Raw genomic sequence first — 19,310 nt, forward strand, 5'->3', positions numbered from 1 at the left:
GTGCATTCCCAGTGTCTGCTTATGTTTCTAAAAACCTTTTTTGGTATGTTTCTCAAAACCTTATAGGGTCTCTCCCACTTGACAAGTTGGCAAGAGCAGTAAAGTCAGGCAATACACTGTGCAATTTCAGCAATGTTTTGTTAAATACTAACTCTTACTGAAGTAAATTGCATGTGATGTAAAGCCAAAGCTCACCATTTATGTGCTCAGACTATATGGCCCTATCAGCAAACTGCGACTTTTCACACTACACTTGTGAATAAACACATGGAACCACTTCTGAGAACTATGCAGAACCATACCAAACGCTATGTCACCATTTTTTGACACTGTGTCACCCAGAGTTTAGGGCAATCAGTTCGTACCTCTTGTTCAACTATGCAATACCTTCACAAAGGGCAACCAAAATTTCAGACATGTCAGAAATTCATGCAAGCCTTCAGCAAGACCTTCTGGCCAGAAACTTGGGTCTTATCATATATTCATATATATATATATAGGCAATATAGCCTATATATATATATATATATATATATACAGTGGGGGAAAAATAATTTGATCCCCTGCTGATTTTGTACATTTACCCACTGACAAAGAAATGATCAGTCTATAATTTTAATGGTACATTAAATTATAAATTAAAATGCTCCATCGGGACAAGACCACGGGAATCAGATAAGCCCTTTACACAATCTGACATGGCTGCTTTTGGAATTGAACTGCGGGTTTCGTCTGGCCAGAGGAGAACTGGCCCCCCGACTGAGCCTGGTTTCTCCCAAGGTTTTTTTCTCCATTCTGTCTCAGAGGGAGTTTTGGTTCCTTGCCGCTGTCGCCTCTGGCTTGCTCAGTTGGGGACACTTAATTTCTAGCGATTATCGTCGATTTGATTGCACAGATACTAAACTGAGCTAGACAATGACATCTCTGAATTCAATAATGAAATGCCTTTAACTGAAAATTGAGTGTTTAATCATGTACATTACTGAAACTCTATCCTCCAATTTGATACTTTTAAGTGCTTTGACACAATCTGTATTGTTAAAAGCGCTATATAAATAAAGGTGACTTGACTTGAATGGTAAGTTTATTTGAACAGTGAGAGACAGAATAACAACAACAACAACAAAAATCCAGAAAAACACATTTCAAAAAAGTTGATTTACATTTTAATGAGTGACATAAGTATTTGATCCCCTATCAATCAGCAAGATTTCAAGAGATAATTTCAATGATCTCAAGGCAGCTGGGACCGTAGTCACCAAGAAAACAATTGTTAACACACTACACCGTGAAGGACTGAAATCCTGCAGTGTCCACAAGGACCCCCTGCTCAAGAAAGCTCATGTACAGCCCGTCTGAAGTTTGCCAATGATTCAGAGGAGAACTGGGTGAAAGTGTTGTGGTCAGATGAGACCAAAATCCAGCTCTTTGGCATCAACTCAACTCGCCGTATTTGGAGGAGGAGGAATGCTGCCTATGGCCCCAAGAACACCATCCCCACCGTCAAACAAGGAAGTGGGAACATTATGCTTTGGGGTGTTTTTCTTCTAAGGGGGCAGGACGGGGCCATGTACCGTTAGGGCCAGGGCATTGAAGCCAGCCAGGGCATTGAAAATGGGTCGTGGATGGGTATTCCAGCATGATAGTGATCCAAAACACACGGCCAAGGCAACAAAGGAGTGGCTCAAGAAGAAGCACATTAAGGTCCTGGAGTGGCCTAGCCAGTCTCCAGACCTTAATCCCATAGAAAAACTGTGGAGGGAGCTGAACGTTCGAGTTGCCAAATGTCAGCCTCGAAACCTTAATGACTTGGAGAGGATCTGCAAAGAGGAGTGGGACAAAATCCCTCCTGAGATGTGTGCAAACCTGGTGGCCAACTACAAGAAACATCTGACCTCTGTGATTGCCAACAAGGGTTTTGCCACCAAGTACCAAGTCATGTTTTGCAAAGGGGTCAAATACTTATTTCACTCATTAAAATGCAAATCAATTTATAACTTTCTTGAAATGCATTTTTGTGGATTTTTTTGTTGTTATTCTGTCTCTCACTGTTCAAATAAACCTACCATTAAAATTATAGACTGATCATTTCTTTGTCAGTGGGCAAACGTACAAAATCAGCAGGGGATCAAATAATTTTTTTTCCCCCACTGTATATGTATAATTAATTAATTGTATACTTATTTTGTTTACTGTGTTGAGATGTGCTTGAAGTGGCGGTGAAGTTGCAATCAAGTTGAGGGGTTTGTCATTCTGTTGTCAGGAGAGTCCTCGGGTGGAAAGTTTGCAACATGGGTGTTTGGTGTTTTGCGTTCTAACCGAATATCTCTACTTCTCTCTAACTCCTTCCTCTACTTGGGGTCTGGAGATAGAGGCTTTAACCTTCTGCAGAGGTCACACCTCTTGAGTTTGGCCAATGCCAAAGGTGTAATTCTGAGCAGGAAAATGTTTCTTTGTTAGGAAGCTGACTCATTTGCATGATCAGAGTGGACTGGCAGTTGTTTGGGAATTTATACTCAAATTAATACAAGTATGCAATGATGAGGAAGTGATATACACCAATGTGTAGGGACTTGCACAAGAAATATTTTGACATAAAACATGGTACAAATAATGTAACATTGTCTAATAATTCTATCATAAGGCATACATAAACAGAATACAATTCAAAAGACAATATACAAACCAGTAACAATACACAATGGGATATGTATGCTCATTCGTATAAAGGGTTGTCTTTGAAATAATGGAGAAAAGTCCTTTTGAATGGGCATCATGTCTGTTTCACTAGTGAATGAAGTGAGAGAGAAACTCTCTCTAAATTATTTTGGGTTGTAAAACAGTCTTATTTTGAGTATTTATCTTTGGTAGCCAGAGGCCTGTTTTGTATATGGGTATTAGTTGTGGTTTAGGGGGTAGTTCATAGACACCTTGGCACCTAGTTTTGCTGTTGGGTGAGGGGTCTGTTGGAGCCAAATTATAAGAAATGGTTCATGTCTTGCTGCACATCTGTGGGTCATCCTGGCCCGGTCATTGATTCTTTTGTCACATGACACTGCACTGGCTGACACTGAGTCTTCTGTTTTGAGTCATTCATAATTTTGGCACATGACAGCCACTTAACAAGTAGGGCTGTTCATTTTATTATTATTTTTTCCCCTGACTGCTGACTCATGTTTAACCAACCATTAACTGTTAACTGACAAGATCAGAATGAAGCAAATTAGAATCACGTGCATTATGATTGCAGTTTGGAGTTCTTTGCAGGAACAGGAGTATTATTTTAACCTAATCAACACTTTGATGTTTGGTGCCTTAAAATCACTAATGCTGATAGTACAGGTATTGTAAATGGAGCTCCTGTTAACTATTCAGGAGCAGCAGTATTTGGATGTGGTGCTTGAGGAATGGATGTTCCTAAAATGTCTTCTTAACCATGGTAAAGATACTCTGGAACCCCTATTTTATTGTGTGATGGTTGATAACAATGTCTTTAATTATGAATTGTTGATTGTACACGCGTGGTCAGAATTGTTAGAACCCATAGTAAATATGATCATAGAAGGCTGTGAAAATAAATCTGCATTGTTAATCCTTTGATCTTTTATTTTAAAAAATCACAAAAACATCTAAGCTTTCATTGGAGCATAAGAATTTTAAATGGGGGGAAATATCATTATGAAATAAATGTTTTTCTCTAATACACATTGGACACAATTAACGGTACCCGGTAACGGTATTAAATACTTTTTGAAACCTCCGTTTGTGCCTCTGAGTTTCCTCCTATAATGCCTGATGAGGTTAGAGAACACCTGACAAGAGATCAGAGACCATTCCTTCATCCAGAATCACTCCAGACCCTTTAGATTCACAGCTCCATGTTGGTGCTTCTTCTCCTCAGGTCACTCATGTTCTACAGGGTTCAGGTCAGAGGACTGGAATGGCCAGCAGAAGCTTGGTTTTGTGCTCAGTGACCCATTTTTGTGTTGTTTTGAGGTTTGTGTTTGGATTATTGTACGGTTGGAAGATCCAAACATGGCCCATTATAAGATTTCTAACAGAGTCGGTCACTTATTGATTTTTTATCTGTTGGTATTTGATAGAATCCATGATGCCATGTGTCTAAACAAGATGTCTAGGAATATAGGCTCACAACATCAAAAATACAGCAGTATATTTCATTGTACACATGGGGTACTTTTTATCCCTGTGTGCACCAAACCCATCTTGAGTGTTTGCTGCTAAAAAGCTCATTTTTTAGTTTCATCTGACCATAGAAGCCAGTCCCATTTGAAGTTCCAGTCGTGTCTGATAACTGAATATGCTGGAGTTTGTTTTTGGATGAGCGAGGAGAATTTTTCATGAAACCCTCACAAACAACATGTGCTGATGTAGGTGCTGTTTGACAATTTTTTTTAAGGTTTTCTGACCCCGAGACTTAACTATTTTCTGCAATTCTCCAGCTGTGGTCCTTGGAGAGTATTTAGCCACTCAAACTCTCCTCCTCACCGTGCATCAGAACGATATATACACACGTCCTCTTCCAGGCAGTTTTGTAACATTTTATGTTGATTGGAAATTCTTAATTATTGCCCTGATGGTGGAAATGGGAATTTTCACTGCTCTAGCTCTTTTCTTAAAGTCACTTTCTAATTTGTGAAGCTCTATTATCTGTTGTTGCACATCAGAAATATATTCTTTGGTTTTTCTCATTGTGATGGATGATTAAAGGAGTTTGGCCTTTGTTTTCCCTCCTATTCATATTTCTGTGAAACAGGAAGCCATGGCTGGATAATTTCATGTTCATAATCACTCTGGTGTGCTCAAAATTGTAAATATGAATGGAATGTACTTCAGAGATATTTTACTCATAAGAATTTCTGGGGGTACCAATAATTGTGCCAAACGTGTATTTGAGAAAAAAATTCTTAATGAGATTTTCCCACATATTCAGTTGTTTTAGTTCAAAAGGTTAGATTTTTGTGATTTGTTTTACATAAAAGACCAAAAGGATTAATAATGCAGGTTTATTTTCACAGCCTTCTTTGATCATTTTTACCATGGGTACCAACAATTCTGACCACTTGTATATATGTAAGGGTTAGGGTTACATAACCCTTATAAGTAAGTCACGACTGAAGGATGTTGTTAGTCACAACGTGAAGTGCACACACTGGTCTCGAGTCCCATGGAGGAGCTCCAGAAGGATAAAAGGATGATGACAATGAAGGACGAGAGAGGACCAGGCATGGGTCATTTTAGATGCTGTTTTGTTTATGTGACAGTAGTCCGTAAGAGGCTGAAGCTTATTTTAATTTTGATTGTTTATTTTGTAATTAAAAATTATGTTAAACGTTTACCGTTTCCCATCTCCTTCTTCCCTAAACATGAACTTTGTTTCAAACAATATCTCATATAAATGATGACATTTTGACATTTGCACTGGCTGCTGTATAGAGGCCACGAAGGGACACTGAATTAGTACTGGTTGCAGAGATAGGTTTAATTGTAGGTGACTTTATCATCCTCATTGATTATGAAAAAGATGAAAAGGATTGGCATTTTTATACATCCTAAATTCCAGATATCAGATATCACATACCTAGATATCCTTTGCACTTAAGGAAGATTAACAGCACAATACTGTGGTATAATGAACAGTCTCGGGCCTTTAAGAGAGCAGCCTGGAATATGGAGTGCAGATGGTAGAAAACAAAACTAGAGGTATTTTGCATTGTGTGGAAGGATAGTGTTTCTATCTACAGAAAGCCCTAAAAATGGCTAGATCTGCTTACTTTTCTACTCTCTTAAAAAAAACTTCAAACTTATAATAGTGTGTTCGACTTGAAGCGGTGCTGTGCAGAACTATCAGTGTATGACATCAAAGGATGCCACTCCATGTCAAATGCACTTATAGTCATGATTCATGTCTTGTTCCATGTGGCTCCCTTTGACCCCCCCCCTTTTGTTAATATTTACTACATTTTAAATTGTTTAAATTTATTTAAAAGTCAAAATATTTCCTGTACCTTCATTTAGAGACTGTTTGATTTGATTTACCACTAAATGTTAACTAATGCATTAACTATAAAACATGTACTAACATGTAGTTAAGGCTGCCATTATTCATGCATATATCCTTATGACTCCAGTTGTGGTTAAGCATAGCTCTTCACAGTTTCATGATTAGTTCACGTCTTCGCTAATCATGAGTTCATGTTAAAGTAAATATTAATTCAAGTATTAGTACATGATTATTCATGTACCTTTATTGTAAAGTGTTACCATAATTACACATGAAGGTGGAAGTGGTGGATGAATAGATGCAAACATTAATTCTCTTTAATGACTTTATTTACAGCAACTGCACAAAAATGTGAAGGTATTGCACAGAAATTATATTGTTTACTATAGAAAACCTGTTGCAAAAGAAGTAGATGAACCACAATGCATACAATCTGTTGGATTTTTAATGCAAATCCACAAAGTGTGAGATGAAGTGTGCACACTGTTTATATCTCCCTAACTTGATCTAACCTAATTCAACTGTATTTCTTTATTATCTTGTTCTTTCTAAATCAAGGTACTTTTACTTGAAAAGTAAAATTGTGTAAGATAAAACTTGTTTTCGGATAATATATCGGGAATCAAATTTATATATATCTTAAACCATTAGCAGTTTGATTAATTTTGTTTTATAAGCATAAATTGAGTAATAATAGAAACCACTGACAATTTAAGACATTTTCTCAAAACAAATTTATTCTCAAATAAAATGATCTGGTTTTAATGTAGTTGACATATTTTACAGGGAATTTATTTTATTTTATGGTTTCTCATCTGAATGTTAGTGCCCAGACTGAAAGACTCTGATATGCAATATAAATGAAAACAGCCTGAATACAGAGTATTTCAAAATCATATTTATCAAAAAATAAATAAATTAATGATATTTGCAGTTTTTAGATGTCTTGTACCTAATACTTAGAAATTGATAGCAAAAACCAATTAGTCTCATGATGATTTCACCTCTATAAAAATAATTTATTTCGTTTTTCCTTCTCATCTTCTTTCACATGCTCTCATTACATGCGTTGTACTACTTGCACACAAACTGGTCAACTATTCGTGAACAGCGCTTGCATTTGACGTAGCAGCACCAGTGAAACTTGCAGTGGCAGCGCTCAACCAGCTCTGTTTTGTACTGATCGTACCCTCGACCGCAACACATGAGCGCGCAGCCATCCATGCCTTCTGATGTCTTGTTACAGAGGCGACCTTGAGTTCCTAAAGAGCCGGAAGTTTTGTTCTCTACGCAGTAATCTGGACTGGGGTCGATGTACACCAGGTCATTGCTGGTAGGAGAATTAAATTTGGAGTGAACTTGAACAAGCTTCCCACGGCTGTTCAGCCTCATGGCAGCGGCGCTGTCGTATTTCTCCTTCAGTGTGTCACCCACCTTGCGGAAATCAGCAAGTTGCAACCAGCACGTTTTAAGGCTGCAGGAGCCGGACACGCCATGACACTTACAGGACACATGGGCGAGATCTGATACTATCTGTGATAGAGAAAGATGTGGTTAGCTAAATAGAACCATGATAAAATGTAATGTGATTTTGTATGCCAACACAGTATTTAGTATCACCCTAGTTCCCTCGACAAAAAAAAAACAATAGAGATGTTCTATTGGATTTAGTTTAATGCAGAAAATATTCTCTGTGACCAACAAAAGCTTATTATTCTATTATTGTTCATCAAAATGATTTACACAAATTAATTTTTAAGCATAAATACAACTGACAGAAATAAAATGCTATATGGAAACGCACATACACACACACATGTATGAATAAAAAATAAATAAATAAAAGTAAAACAGAATAGAACAAGCTAGTCTTAGAGGCCTTTTTTGCTTTTTGTTAATTGTGTAATAAATAAAAAGAAAACAAATAGAATACAAAAAGAACATAAAGAATTGAGAAGCTAGTGTTTTTTTGTTTTGTTTTGTTTTGTTAAGAAAAACAAGCAGTTAGTAAATTAATACAGTACAAGTCTAAAAGGGGCAAGTTTTTTTTTTTTTTTTAAGAATAGAATTAGAATAGAGAGTGCTAGAGTTAGAGGGTAAAATAAAGATGGAAGAGATGTGTTTTTAGCCGATTTTTGAAGATGGCTGAGGACTCAGCTGCTCGGATTGAATTGGGCAATGGGAAGACAAATGATAAAAAGTAAGTAAACAGCTAACACACTTAGATATAACCACTTTATGTTAAAATAAGACTTAAAATTGCATGAAAACATGATCTGTGGGAGTTTTAGTGGGTAATCAGCTTGCTGAAATTTGAAGTAAATCTCTGTGTCTGTGACCAAAATTTACCGGGATCTGATGACTGATGATCTGAAAACTATTAAAAAGAATAGTTTAACATAAGTTCACAAAGAAATATATATTGTTTAAATTGTTACCGCTTTGAGTTATTATTTTGGAATAAATGTAAAATGCTTAAAAACACTAACTTGATGAGAGTCATACTTTAACGAACAGAATATTGATTACATTGTTAATGTAAAAATATATAAAAAAAAAAATTTTGTTTCTTTTTTCTGATAGGGTAAGTAAAGTAATGTTAATCTAAAGAAAAGAAAAGAAAAGAAAAAAAAAAGATGACTTTGCCTCCTAATTTTAGATCACCACTGCACATCACTGTATTATATTATATATGTATTATATTATATTATATTATATTATATTATATTATTAAAATAACTTAAAATAGCTTAAAGGTAGCTGAAGAGTATAAACAAGAGAAATAAGCTTAAGAAAACAAAACAAAATAGAGAGAACACAGCAGATTAGTTTGACCATGTGTGCAAGTTTCGATGAAAATGACTAATCTTCACATAGTTACAGCTGTCTTACCCTCCGTCCTGCCTCATTGTTATGAAGGTTCATCAGCAGTCGTGCACTCTCCATAGAGCCTTTGGTGAAAGTTTTTTCCCGTTCACGTGCATCCACAAACTCCTTGCTGAAGCGGTATCCATAATTGAGGTTGTCACCACAGCCACCCCACAGCCAGTCTCGTGGCAGATCTCTAGGTCTCGCTGCCCTGCTGCAGCCACAGCTCGACAGCTCTCCCTCTCTGCAGGCACGGCTCACTGCATTGACCACGCCAGCGGCGCTGATAGCATATGTGAATGCTGTCTCTCTGCTCCCTGGAAAAGCAAACAGCCACCACAACAAATTATTTGCTTTTTTATGCTTTTATTTTTATTAGTAAATCATAATCATTTATTCTGTTTGCCCTAATATATTTATCCTAGGAACACTGACCAAATCTGAATGAATTATATTATGTAGCATTGCTTTCATCTGTCAGAATGTAAAAAGAGAAGGAACTTCAAAATAAATAGACATACAGCTCCAATATGTTTTTGTGTTAAACCAAAAAGACAAATTTAGGTGCATCACGATGTGCTGCTACATGCACTCTTGTAAAATGAATTCAGGAACATACAGTAAGCTCACCACCTAGTGGACATATTTCCTCATATATAACAAGCAATCACACCTAATCAGACATTCAGAGATCAGCATGTGTAAATACCAAAAAAGAGACATATAGCATGTATAAACAGAACATTGGGTTTCAAAAAAAAAAATTATTGGGTATAAAAAGTTTCTTTTGAATTGAATTGCCTGAGCTTGGTTTTGTTAGACAACATCACTCCCACACAAGATGGCACAAGGTTCTTTTATGGTGCTTTGTCCATTTTGGAGCTAAACATCTGTGATTATCATCAATTACTGTTAAATGGAAAACAGGTAAAAATATACCTATCTGCATGACTCTGCCAAACACTGAGGAGTTGTCCACTGTGCTGCAGTTCCAGCGGCGGTTGCGAAACTGGTATTGGCACTCCCGGATGCCTGTCTTGGCGCCCTCTCCAATGAACTGCATATGATCTTGGTACAGCTGGCAAAGCTTCTTCTGACCTTTGGACAGACCTGCTAGTTGACTGCACAGTGGCTGTCCTCCTATGATATACGCTTCTGGTATCAGGAGGGGATTCATCGCTAGAGACCTGGAAGACCCCCCATGCATAAGCACACACATTTAGTGATGAACATGTTTTTTATTTATATGAGCAATATCACACTCGTAGCCATGTGATATCACTCTATATCGGCATTGCTGTGATTCGGCCATAGGCAACGAGGCCACAATGCCGTAGATAATCACAGCCATGCCGATACAGAGCGATATCACATGGTTACAAGTGTGATATTGTGTTTGTGCAACAGTTTGACGGCACAAGTGTGTAAATAATTAAGAAACAACACTGAGTATCTTAAAAAACCCCATTTGTGTGCAGAACTACTACCTTCCTCAAATCTAAAGTTGACAGTTTAACAGCTGAGCCTAAGCCTCTGTTGCTAATTCGAAAAACATATCTTTAGAACTAGTAATGAAGGAATGCTGAGTTGCTTCATTGCAAGCTTATTGTATTAAGTAGAGTATTATGACAGAGAAATGGACCGAGCGAGTGTGATTACCTGCATCAGATACATCATTCATTCTTCAGCTCAATCTCATATTCACAATAAATATTAGTTTGAATGTCCGCTGAGGAACATCATATGTTTGACAAAATATCCTTTCAAATGTTAAAGAAGACATATTATGCCCCTTTTCACAATATGTAATGTAAGTCTCAGGTGCCCCCAGAATGTGTCTGTGAAGTTTCAGCTCAAAATATCCCACAGATCATTTATTATATCATTTTGAAAATGCCTATTTTGAGTGGAAGCAGAAACAGGCTGTTTTCATGTGTCTCTTTAAATGCAAATGAGCTGCTGCTCCCCGCCCCCTTTTTCCAGAATAGAGCTGCGCCATTACAGCTCATACCTGGTAAAAACATCTGTTTTGGTTCTGATTATCCTGTATAACGTGCTGAAATCATGCGTTTTAAACCATATTGGTTTAAACTTCTGATATAGGGTTTTCTGAGTGCACACATCTGAAGCACATGCACAGAAAGCGGCTGTCACATGGCATGTGAGCACTAAACCAAGTTCTCATTCACAGGCGTTTACTTTAAAAACACACGAGTTACAAAAACAGTCGGTTATGTCTGTCAAGGTAAACAGCTGGGAAAGTAACTGCATGTTTATATTAGATCTGTGTGGCAGCAGCAATATACAGTAAATAAATCGATGAATCCACTGCTGTCTTGTCTCCTCTGAGGCTGGGACTCTAAATAGTGTTTTGTGGTCGTCTGTCAGTGTGCAGCCAAAGGCAGAACAGTTAGCATGTTTTGCTCAAACTTTCACCATTCCATTAGAACTGGTATACCGTTGTCACTTGCGAAATCATAATGACGGCACCATGGGTGGAAACTTACAGATTAAGGGGTGGTAATATTATAATGAGATCCCTTTGCAACATCACAAGTGGAGCGAAATCAGACACGCTCCTTTTTTCAGAGGCTTGCAGAAAAAGGCTTACCAAAACAAAGCTACTGGGTTAGGGGCCGTTCACATGGCACATCTTTTGCGTGCTCAAGTTCGTTATTTCAAATGTAGATGCGTGGTATGCGCTCTCATAATGGAAGCACTGCGGTGCGACGCGCTCCTTTTTTTCCAGGCACGCCCGCACCATAATGAGATGAAAACATCTCAACTTTTCAGAATGCCGCAATGACAAGAACCAACCAATCAGCTTCATCCTTTCCAGAGGTGGGTAGTAACGAAGTACATTTACTCCGTTACATGTATTTGAGTAAATTTTTGGAAAAATTTTACTTTTAAAAGTAGATTTAAAGATGGGTACTTTTACTTTAACTCGAGTACATTTCTACTGAAAAAAACTGTACTTTTACTTCGCTACAGTGGGCAGCGTTTCTCTCGTTACTTTTTTTTTTTTTTTTTGCAATTTGTATGCTATATGTTAAGAAACATGTAGTTTATTCCAAGCGCGCTGTCTCTTTTATCTGGGGCATGAATGATGCCCTATACGCGAATGAATCACTCTTTTGAGTCGATTCTGTTCAAGGCCTTGAACAAACAAGCCTGCAAAACGGTTTGAATTGGTTGAACTGGTTGAATCGTGAATCACTTTCAATGATTTGTTCAGTTCCCTGCATGCACTGAATCGTCTGATGCGGTTTCTCATTCATTCTGGGTAATTTCAGAACACGGAAAACATAAAGATCTACAGTCAATTGAAGCCAAATCTGCAAATTCTACTTTCGGCCTGCGGCATCTTTATTGGTTGAACACCTTGTGTGCTGTCTGTGAACGATTTCGCAGGTATTCATTCGATTTCATTCAAGTAAGCCTATTGTAACTGTTAGTAGCAGTAAGCTAAATCGACTGTCAAGTGAAATGTGTAGAGTGAAATGAATGAAAAGTGTCGATCGTGGCATTTCATTTATAGTAGATTGCTTAATTACATTACATCAAATCCTTTTGAGCGTGGTCTGCAGCGTTGAGCATTATAACCAACCACACCCTTTTCTGTTGAGCTTATGAGAACTCCAGAGTCGTTCAGTGTTCAGAGCCGTCATGTAGCTACGGGTGGGCCCGGGCCCACCCACTTTTATCTGTGGCCCACCCAATGAGAAGTTTGTAATTTTCCAAATGGATGTAATTTATTAAATGATACTAATAAACGTCTTATTTCACTGTAACTTTATTTATTAACAATACTAAACACTTGTTTTCATGGTCAATTACAGGTCGTTTCTTAGTGTTCAGCCTCATGGCAGCGGCGCTGTCGTATTTCTCCTTCAGTGTGTCACCCCCCTTATAAAAGTTTATAAGCAATTCAGTGAAGAGTACAAAGGCAGCACTCTGAGACATCATTGAAGTTACATAAAAATACAAAGTTATGAAACTTTGCTCTCAGTCAAAACTATTTGCTCTGGAACAAATAATAGATTAATGAGACGAAAGAGTGCCCACTGGATATACCCCAAATTAATTATATCTCATGTTTAACTGCTATAGAGACATCAGAGCCAGCAGCAAATTCCAGGAAAGCTGGCTGAGGAAGAGGCTGCTCTTGGTGGGCTCATGAGCACTGAATGGCAACTAACGCCCTGGAGATCACATTTCGCATAATTTTTTTTATTCTTATAAATAAACAGCACATTTGAAGTATAAACAACTACATTCTCACCAAAAAACAAAACAAAAAAAACAACAACAACAAAAAAACACTATAACTCTTCAAACTGCATTCTGTGACACAACAGTATTATTTCTAAAATTATAGTGGATTTGGGCATCCACCATGATAGTCGCTGTGAAAAATGCTACAAGCGGAGTGATAACAAACAGTGAAACGGTAGTGATGGGTGCTTTTGAAGCACTTCTTCATGAAGCTTCGAAAGATTTGTAAATAATTTGTTTCGAACCAGTGTTTTCACATGATCACATGATTTCAGTAAACAAGGCTTCGTTTCGTCATAACTGTTTTGAAATTTTAATGGTTCGTTGCTAGGAGGTGATGATGCCAGAGAATCCATGAATCAATGATTGCCCCAGCAGCAAACCAATCTCTGATCAGTTTTAAAATTGTCAAATATTTTTAATGAGACATTTGTGTCACATTAATTAAATTCATTAATTTATTAAAAAGGGAGAATTGTAGTTAATAGTCTCTTATTAGCCTGTTTAGACAGGTCCTGGGTTCGTAAAAGCTGTTTTATGCATGTGTAGAGTTTTTGTTGTATGTGCATGTGGTATTTCGAGTGTTTCGAAAAAGTGAATCAGTTTTTCATTCTGAAAGTCAGCATTATGAGGAAGAAATGGATCCTCACAGTCATGTTGCACAACGTAAAAGACATACAGAGTTACACAAAGAAACAATATTTCTTGAATGAAAGAAACACATACATACTATGATGACTTTGTATTTTCAAATGTGTTTTTGAAAAAACACTACATACCACCATGAGCTAGCTTCCACAAACACTTGCATAAAGAAGGCACAGAAGGCAATGGTGACTGCTCCGTGTCGTGAGTCCGTGACTCCACCCCACCCCGAGCGCAACAACTTCAGCTTGAACAGCATTCTGACCTGAAGAAACAAGATGAAGAGTTACATTTCACACAAAGCTCAGCTGTTACGCTCTTACTCTGTGTGCTAGTGGAGACATTTGAAGAATGTGTTTATCTGTGCAAAATGAAGAAAAGAAAGTGTTACAGCTTATATCTGCATAATAATTTTGATCCCAGTTACTATATTGTGAAAGTTAAAAACATCACTTTGAATATGAAAAATTGCACTCCTTTAAACAGAGAGAGCCTAACCTGAGCAATTTAAATACATAATCTAGAAAACTTGTCTGTGTATCGCATATTTACAGTATATGAGATATAAACATGAACCCCAAAACATACCTGTAGTTTAGACACACCAGTCTAAATTAAAAAATTAAAATGTGAAATGCACAACTGAAAATGCAGGCTATGAATTTTATGAAGGCTATGAGTTGTGTGGCTGCAGTATGTGAAAACAAGCAGCCTATAATGATAAAAAATCCACCCTCTTATTTTTTATAACAATCTCTATAAATCTCTCAATTTATAACAGTCTCTCAGAACAAGCGTTCCTATTAGCACAGACACAGCCCTGAGTGAGAAGCAGCGGTCCAGCAGTCAATGCTGGATTTTCACAAAGGTTGATTCTGAAAGAAGGATCAGTATGCTTTCATGCATGAACGACAGCTCCAGACAAAGTAAGTATCACACGTCATATTTTGTTTTCCAAATTGCCTTTCTGAAAGAGTTTCTTGGCACTCTGTAAGGCTAATTTTTGCTAAAGCTACCATAGTCTCTGCTTGTTTTCACTGATGCTGCCTTCATGTTCAACCAGAATGATCGTAAATAGGAATGTAGTAGTTACAAATTGCAAATGAAAGCAACATATAAGGCTGAACACAGCTACTGAGAGTTTCTGACATTTTCAGTGTGTAAGATCATGCTGTATTGTTGTTGCTGGTATGCCGGAGCATGAGCTCTTGAAGCTCCGCCCTCTTCTGAAAAGGGGACCGGGAGCAACAGCTCACTTGCATTTAATGGGATTAAAGGGAGGTGGACTTGTTTGCCTCATTTAGTACAGACATGGCCAAGGTTGCATCTGTACGATTATTTCTCAATAGCTCAATAGGAGTTCTAGCAAGGGTTTACAGTTTGTATACAGAATCATCCTTGTGTATATTAACATTCCCATAGTATCAACACCAAGGCACAGGGTCAAATTTGCATCTGCGCATCTCTCTATAAACAATGAAGCTGTGAGTTTAGTGACTTCCAACACAGCTTACCCACTGTTGCTGATGGATATAATGTAGCGGTCCAGTATCTAAGCTATTTTATTAATAAAAGTCACGAGGGAGCGTTGACAACAATTGTCCGTACTCCTGAATGTTTCTGTGTGTGCACAGCACGATCTCCAATCTCACAAACCAAAATAATAGACATGATCTTCTCAGGCCACATGTAAAATCAGATTAATTATTAAAAATATTATTAAAATGAATATGTAACAATAAGAGTTTCCCCTGGGGGGTAAAGTAAAAAATTTTCTTGTATTAATAATAATGCTTCATTAATATTAACATATTATTAACATATAAATAATACTATAAAAGGGATAATAAATAAGTCAAAAACCAACAAGATTTCTTTTCTTTTTTTTTCTTTTTTTTCACCATGTTTCCAAGTTCTCTAACTCAGGTCCAAAAGAAATGTAGAAATAATATACAAACTGAAAACACTAAATATTTTTGTGATCTGTTTCCATTTGTTATTTTCAAAAGGGAAATACTGACATGGATGCTTACAAATCAGAGGTCAACTTTTTTAATTGCAATGGGAGAGATTAACTTTTGTTTGTCTTTATTATTGTTATTTTGTTCTCTATAGTGTATTATTTGGTTACTGTCTTATTTCTGTTCCAAAAGGCAGCGATAAATAACACTTTAAAATCTAAAGAGTGTTCATGTGATTTTATACATAAGTAATGTTGTGAAATGAATAAATGCATAATAATTGTGATAATCGTTAAACTGTGATTATTCCTCGGACTATAATCTTACCAACACTGTCTATAATTGTTGCATCCCCACCTGCATCATGTTGCCATACTTCAACATGATTTCACTTGTGCTTCAGGCACCAGCACAAACTGGAAGTGTACCAATAGCGTCAACACAAGGATGCAGCATCGTGTTCCCTTCTCAGAGGACCAGGATGACGTACATAACCCGGAGACATTTTCTGTAGTGAAGTTATGTAAAACCTTTCTGCCAAGAGGGTAGCAGAGGTATGACTAGACTCTGCCAACATCAGGGTTACTGTGACCCATTATATAATGTAACCTAAGTTAAACTATGTGCACAAAATGTTTCACTCAAAAACATTAAAAGCAACCAGTGTAAACCACTTCCTAAATAAATGGCTTTTATGAGCTTTTAGTGAATTAAAAATTCAAAACAGAAAAGCTGTCACCCAGTACTAAAAAGTGTATAATTAAGTTCTACCACTGTAAAATGCAAGCTCTAACATGCAACACGTCTGTCCTGCTTAAGTTGTGCAAAGCAGACCCACTGCATAATTCACAAGGCTCTTTGTTGTTGTTGTTTTGTAGATGAGGTGTTAAAGTAAAATCATTGCATCTTTTTAAGCAAAACCAAGCTTGAGAATCTTGAGGCATTTAAAAAATTTCTGCAACTTTTTAAGATACAACTCTACCTCTTGTATATAAATACACTGTATTAAAGAAACGATATGTAAGTGTTTTACCTTGAAATATCAGTTTCAAAAACATTCTGATGGTAAACTGGCTTCTAATAAGGCAAATGCCTTCTGTTTCTTTCCTGTGTTCCCATGAAACAGTAAATCTTAATTCCAGTTGTGAGGCACATTCTTTTTCTCATCCAGTGAATTCATAAACAGATAGATAACTTTCAGTTATATACTTATGAAGAATAAGCTAAATGTCAAAATTAAGAAAGGGAGTAAATACTTGTCTGATTCTTCAATAATTATTATTATTATTTTTTTTTTTACAATATATGAAAGCGTAACACAACAATATTGTAGTTACATCTCTTTTACATATGAATAATAGTAAGTAAATGAAAAAAAGAAGCAGTGCAGGTTAATTCAGGCAGTAACGCAATAGGAGAAGTTGGAAATACAAAATGTATGAAACAAATCATGATTAATTTAATCATGATTAATTTAATAATGAGTAAAGTAAATCTACAAATAGGGGGATGGGGGTGGGGGGTAGATAGGTCAAGTGTCAAGCTATTTTATCTTTTTCTGTCTCGTTCATTTCATTGCCAAAATCCGAATTTGAAATAAAGGATATAAAGGGTGTCCAAATATTTTCAAAAGAAGAAAGTTCACCTTTTAATGTATATGTTTAATATATATGTTTTAATATATGTTATATATGATAAGGTATATCCTGTGCAGCTGTATAGGTTGGGCGTTGAATATGACGCAGAGATTGTCCAGATCCAGAACAGGACAGGTTTTGTAATGTATTACCCAGTATTACCCAATCTGATTTGAAGTATAAATTTACATAAAACTTATTCACATATCTGTATTAAAATTGAGTCCAGTCAGTATTCTTTTTTCTTTTTTTTTAATTATTATTATTTATTTAAATTTTGTTATATTGCAGCCCTATATGCTAAATTTCTCCGATATGCATTTTCAGCTTTTAGCTGTTATATAAAAGTTACATAGGCAGGTGTGTGCCTTTCATCATGAATCATGTCCAATCAATCAGCTGGATATTTCATGGATGCCATTCAAACTCAAAGATCATCTCTAAAGGGTCATCGCAAAGGGACGTCTTTTTTATTTTTTATTTTTTTATTTTTTAATCTGGTTTTCACTTTATAATTATGGAGCTTTATAAAATGTTATTCTTACGAATAAATTGAATAGTGAATTAAAATCTCGTTTTGCAAATAAAGATTTAAAACATAGCTAAATAAATGAAGAACAAGTCAAACTGAAACAGCCGGCGCCGGTAGATGGCGTCATAAACAACTAGTTATAAAGACAGTCATATACTAGTCGTACAGATAGATAGATAGATAGATAGATAGATAGATAGATAGATAGATAGATAGATAGATAGATAGATAGATAGATAGATAGATAGATAGAAAGAGTTGGATAGTTTATAAAACTTACAAGATGTTCCTACACTGATGTCTGACCAATTCGATGGAAAATGTAATTTATTATCGTGTTTTGCGTCCCGATTTATCCGTCTCAGGAAGACCTCCGCTTTGGGCTCTGTATGGTTATTAACAAAAGACTGATTGCTAGATTGGTTTATTTAATAATAATAATAATACAATCCCACTGAGATGTTGATAGAGAATACTCCCAAATGCTGTCGCGGCTGACTCGTGCTGGTTATCTGGATATTTCTACATTTCTCCCCAAAGATCCATAAAAATTGAAGTTTAGGCAGAAAAAAATGTGAATCCACATGTCACAAAAATCACACAGGTAATTTCCTCAAGGGTATTCCAGGAGACACAAACTCTTCATTCTCAGCGCCCTCGATCAATAAATATTACAGATTCTCCATCTCGAGTAGATATGACGCTACAAATCCACAAAATATCACAGGCTCTTTGCTTCAAGCAGTTCACACTCTTGCTGAGAGTACAGTAGATGTCCAGTTTTGTGCTGCTGTGTTCAGAGTGTGATGAAGCGTCTCCCGCACTGCTGTAATAATTTGCTCAAGGAGTTTTTCATCTTCGCGCTACAAACTCCGCCTGTGATGCGCGTGGGAACGCGGCGCGTGCACTTATATTGGGCTTCCTTACCTGTAACAACAAATATAGCCTATTTAGCCATGTAGAGTTTACATTTGAAAACATTTAATAATATAGTGAAGTATTTGCGCTTTTTTATGGATTTAATTGGTATAGGCTAAACAATGAATTGGGGCTGCACAGTAAAAAAAGAAAAAGAAAAACGCAGTAAACAAATATTTAAATTGCTATGTGAATTGGGATAGCCTACCAACCTGTTCTGTTCACGAATATCTGCTCTTGTTATTGGCATTCTGTTTTCTCATCAAGTAGGCCTACGCATATACTAAGGTACTGTGGAAAAATAAATGCTGACGATTGTTTATAACATTCTTTTAGGACTGTGAATACATACTCTCGCCTTCTGCATCTCACACAGGAAGGGGACACAGGTCTCGTTCAGTTTTCATCTCCATTCAGAATCTTACAGAGTAAGCGTGTATTCACTA

At 36.7% G+C, this 19,310-nt stretch overlaps 1 protein-coding gene across 1 annotated transcript; it reads right to left on the reverse strand.

Moving 5' to 3' along the window:
- Positions 1-6,346: 6,346 nt before the first annotated feature.
- On the reverse strand, positions 6,347-18,753 carry wnt5a (wingless-type MMTV integration site family, member 5a). The gene is made up of 5 exons (XM_058785787.1): positions 18,227-18,753; positions 13,951-14,081; positions 9,833-10,080; positions 8,918-9,210; positions 6,347-7,558 (listed from the first exon to the last, which is right to left on the reverse strand). The coding sequence occupies exons 2-5, from the start codon at positions 14,073-14,075 to the stop codon at positions 7,100-7,102; spliced, it is 1,125 nt and encodes a 374-aa protein (XP_058641770.1). The 5' UTR covers positions 14,076-14,081; positions 18,227-18,753; the 3' UTR covers positions 6,347-7,099.
- Positions 18,754-19,310: the final 557 nt, after the last annotated feature.

The sequence above is a fragment of the Onychostoma macrolepis genome, chromosome 08, assembly GCF_012432095.1.
Source record: "Onychostoma macrolepis isolate SWU-2019 chromosome 08, ASM1243209v1, whole genome shotgun sequence".
NCBI classification, from domain to species: domain Eukaryota; kingdom Metazoa; phylum Chordata; class Actinopteri; order Cypriniformes; family Cyprinidae; genus Onychostoma; species Onychostoma macrolepis.